This window comes from Juglans regia, chromosome 3 (genome assembly GCF_001411555.2).
Source record: "Juglans regia cultivar Chandler chromosome 3, Walnut 2.0, whole genome shotgun sequence".
NCBI classification, from domain to species: Eukaryota; Viridiplantae; Streptophyta; class Magnoliopsida; order Fagales; family Juglandaceae; genus Juglans; species Juglans regia.
In genome coordinates this window covers 9,970,199-9,974,564 of record NC_049903.1, presented here as the reverse complement: position 1 = coordinate 9,974,564, position 4,366 = coordinate 9,970,199, and the positions used below count along the sequence as shown (strand labels likewise).

Here is a 4,366-nt window from a genome sequence, read left to right as displayed (position 1 = left end):
TTAGACGGCAATTAGTTGACGTTGGGCTTCAATCCTGATTTCTTCCTTCATCTTCCTAATGAATTCTTCGAACTTTTTGTTCAATTCATCATTTGCTTCCGGTGGTACTTCTTCTTCTTCTTCTTCTCCTTCTTCTCGCCCAGCTTCATCTTGATGATCTGCAATGAAAGCTTCAATTTCTCTTTGTTCATTTTCTGCACCAGAAGACGACCCATCTTCTTGTACTTGTAGTTTTTCAGCTTGATCTGCTAGATTTTCTTCTTCTTCTTCTTCTCCTCCTCCTTCAGCTACAAGAGCGACATGGTTATCTACAAATCCAATACTTCCGACTTGGACTTCCTCAGCAACTGATGTCTTCGTTGCAAATACATCAGAAGCTGAAAAGTCACGGCCACCAATATCAGTCACAGATGGTGAAGAGCTGCTAGAAAATAAGCTCTTGGCTAGAATAGCAAGAATTGCATTACAAATGAGAAATATGTATCTCCTTTGGAGGGTGTGGGTGAAGAGTGAAAAAAGGAATGCGGAGAAGTAGACAATGAAGGAATGGGGCCGAAAGAAGCAGAAGCCAGAGGAGTAGCAAAGAAACAAAGAAAATAATGAGACTGAGATAACAGACTGCAAAGTCCTTCCCAAGAACTTCTTGTACTTCCTGTTGAACTTGTCAGCATTTTGCAGGAGCTTCTGGTCCCGATCATTTTGCTCCATCTTTAATGGGTTGATCTTGAAATGTTATGCTGGGTGACATGGAGTACCTCTTGATTTATAGTAGTCCTAAAACATAGAGTACTACTATGACTGAATTTACAAAAATGACCATAATAATTGCATAAAAAGGGGGCTTGAATAGGAATTTTCGAAACAATCACAAGTCTGTCCGTTGCCCCATTAGAATGATCTCCGATCTTGCAGAAGGTACCAAATGTTAAAGAAATGGATCGAAGGTGCTGCTACAAATTAAGGGCTTTATTTGAAACTTCTAGCTGACACCATGCAAACAGCAGGGATCCGCATGCAGCACTGCGTACATAACACGGCAAGAAGATTAAAGAGCAGCTTCATCATGTTTACCTACTATATATATACGTACGTATATATGAAGGTCAAGATCTGTGCATGTGTATTGTGCAACAACATGGACCCCATGCAGCAATGAATTAATGATCAAGGCCAGACCGCGGGGATCCACCTTCTTAATTTGTTCAATATTAATGCTACAATTTTCTTCTATTTTTAATAACTTTTCACTCTCAATAATTTGCCAATATTGCCAGCTGGTATATATATGACACATTTATTTTGTTGGATGCGCAAGGAGGTACTACTCTATATCCAACACATCATACGTACCAAATCTAAAGCCTTTTTAACAAGACTCTGTGCCGCACCATCACCGTCCGTTTAGCATCACTTGCCAATATTGCAAACAGTATGGGGGGATCTTCTTAATTTGTGTCATCAATCAGTTGCCCCGGCCATTCTACTCCAGCAAAACTTGTTAAAGAACTCGAACCACTTGATCAAGGGCATTACCCTCAAGTATTATTTTTTGTAAACCCAGAATATGGTTATTGGGTTGATGGAGATGCTTGAAGGAAAGGAGTAGTCTACTACTCCGAGTAGATAGAGTTAGGGGTGAGCACCGATTTAGTCGGAGTTGGATCCCCCTAAATCCGACTTTGACTTTGTTGGAGTTCAAATCTGAATTCCGACTCCGACTTGTGTCGGCTATAATCCGACTCTAACTTTTTGTGCTTCTTTTTTTTTTAACTTCATATTTAGCTCATTTAAAAAAGAACTTTTTGTAAGCTTCCAAATTTCAATTTTTCGAAAAAATTAAACACAAACTAAATCATTCATTGCTAATTTACTTCTATACTAATATCTAGCTTATTTTTATTCTAAACTTATAATATAGTGTCTAATTACATGTTAGCATACTAGCTATAGTATTAGATATTATTTTTAGTGTCTAATTACATGTTATTATATATATTATAATCGTGTCTAACTTATTTATAACTTATTTCTACACTAGACTTATTTCTAGTGTCTAATGACATGTTATTATATTTTAGTAAATTGATATTATGTGTTATTAGCTTATTATACTAGACTTATTAGTTATTTCTATACTAGTGTCTAATTTATTTTTATACAAGACTTATACTATAGTGTTTAATTACATGTTATTATACATTAGTATTACATGTTATTATATTAAGGTCTAACTTATTTCTAAATTAATTATATAATAAACTTTCTAGTGTCTAATTACATGTTATATATTATAGTACTTTAGTAAATTAATATATGTGTTTAATTGCATGTTATTATACATTAGTATTACATGTTATTATATTAATGTCTAACTTATTTCTAAATTAATTATATAATCGACTTTCTAGTGTCTAATTACATGTTATATATTATAGTACTTTAGTAAATTAATATATGTGTTATTAACTTATTATACTATACTCAGTAGCGGAACCAAGAATTTGTTGCGGGGGACCGAGCAAAGTTAAAATTATAATAAAATATTTTTTGTTCTATTTCTAGGTCAAAATAATCTGTAAGATCAAAATAATTTTATAGATGGGGCTAAGATAATTTTTTAGAGAGGGGACCAACACAAGATGAGATTAATCTAATCCTATTAAATCATAAAAAATTAATATATATATATATATATATATATATTTTCAAACCTTTGGGGGGCCATGGCCCCACCCTGCCCTGACTATACTTGTTTAAATTAATACTTGTGTCTAATTTATTTCTATATTTGATTATGTATGGAGTAATACTATGATGTTTATATATACTAAATTATCATTAATTAGTTTATTTATATTATAGTATAAGTAAATATTATTTTATAATAATTAGCTCATACTAGTATATTATTGAATTTAATTATATAAGTTCTAGTTATATAACTGTAATTAACAATATTAGTATATATGATAAATATATAAATAAATACATATTTTTATAACATATGTACCATATCGGAGTCGGATTTTAGAGTCGGAGTCAGAGTCAAAGTCAGTCAAACGACACATTTAACTCTAACTAAAAAATTTTAAAAAAAAAAAATCAATTAGATTCCGTTTTGTCAAAGTCGGATCAGTATAATCGAATTTTTGAATTTTTGAATTTTTGCTCGACCCTAGACAGAGTTTAAGGGAGGAAAAAGCTAAAAATCGCAAAACGTAGCATATATAGAAGAAGTAGTGACTTCGATCGGGAGACCCTCGCAGGACCTCCATGAGCAAGTACCGTACGTACAACGTCGAGCGAAAATCCCAAAAGGCTTGTTAGATTTCATTGGATGTTCACTAGATACTCGTGAAACCTTCGCTTTTTAACTGTATGGTGCCTTACAAACAAACTCTTTTTCTTGTCTTGAAACCTGATCTCCGTGAGCCCAAAATATATTGATCATCTCCATGATCTGGTCTAGATCTATTCTTAAATACTAGCACTAATTTCTTGCTAGCTAGCATGCATATCTGGTAATTAGAGATCGATGGCCAGTAATGGCACTTGATCTCAAGATTTAAATAATTTCTGGAATAACTCATCAACTTTAATTATTTTTCTAGTTGATCACAAGAATTTGTTCTCTTATTTATGTACGTTGTTCTTTGATTGTTGATAGGGTAAAACGCAGACAAAAGAGACTTCGATCGCGTGACATGCATGCATGTGGTCCAATCAAAATTTTACAGGACATTCGAGCCTTTCATACACATCATGAATTTATAAGGGCTCGCTTTCTTTGCAAGATTGAAGATGTTTCTATGAATTATCACGTCTCTTCATGTCCAGCCAGGCATCCCCCAATTTAAGCAACCAGGGGTTGAATTAATTCTATTTAATGCCTCCTTAATTAATTCGTCTAATCTCTCCTCCTGTAACGTACTCCAATTGACAGCCAGACTTGCATTTAACAATTCCCAAGTTTGATGCCAGTTTTATATATGATTCATCAACAATATATATTAATTAAACCTATATATATATTTTTTTATAACAAGAGGCCGCTCACAATCTCTTGGCAATCATTGTCGATCGAGAAGATTGCAACAAATACTACAAATGAGATGAGTGATTATAAGGAAGGATGTCATGTTCTTTTTCTATTCAAATTTAATGCAGCATGCACACTCATCTTATAAACATAAGTACACACAAGCGAAACGCCAGCTATATAAACCAGGAAATCGGTTCAGTTTCTGATTGCAGTTTTTACCAATATTAATGTCATTGATTCATTTCATCGAGCCGTAATTCTCAGCCACAGACATTTTATTTTTCAAGAAATCTTGATCATTAAGGCCTCGTTTGTTTTCATAGA

At 33.3% G+C, this 4,366-nt stretch overlaps 1 protein-coding gene across 1 annotated transcript; it reads right to left on the bottom strand.

The window, feature by feature from the left end:
- LOC109015697 lies at positions 1-708 on the bottom strand. The gene has a single exon (XM_018998168.2). It carries the CDS (start codon positions 706-708, stop codon positions 1-3), a length of 708 nt encoding a protein of 235 aa, XP_018853713.1.
- Between the last annotated feature and the right edge of the window lie 3,658 nt (positions 709-4,366).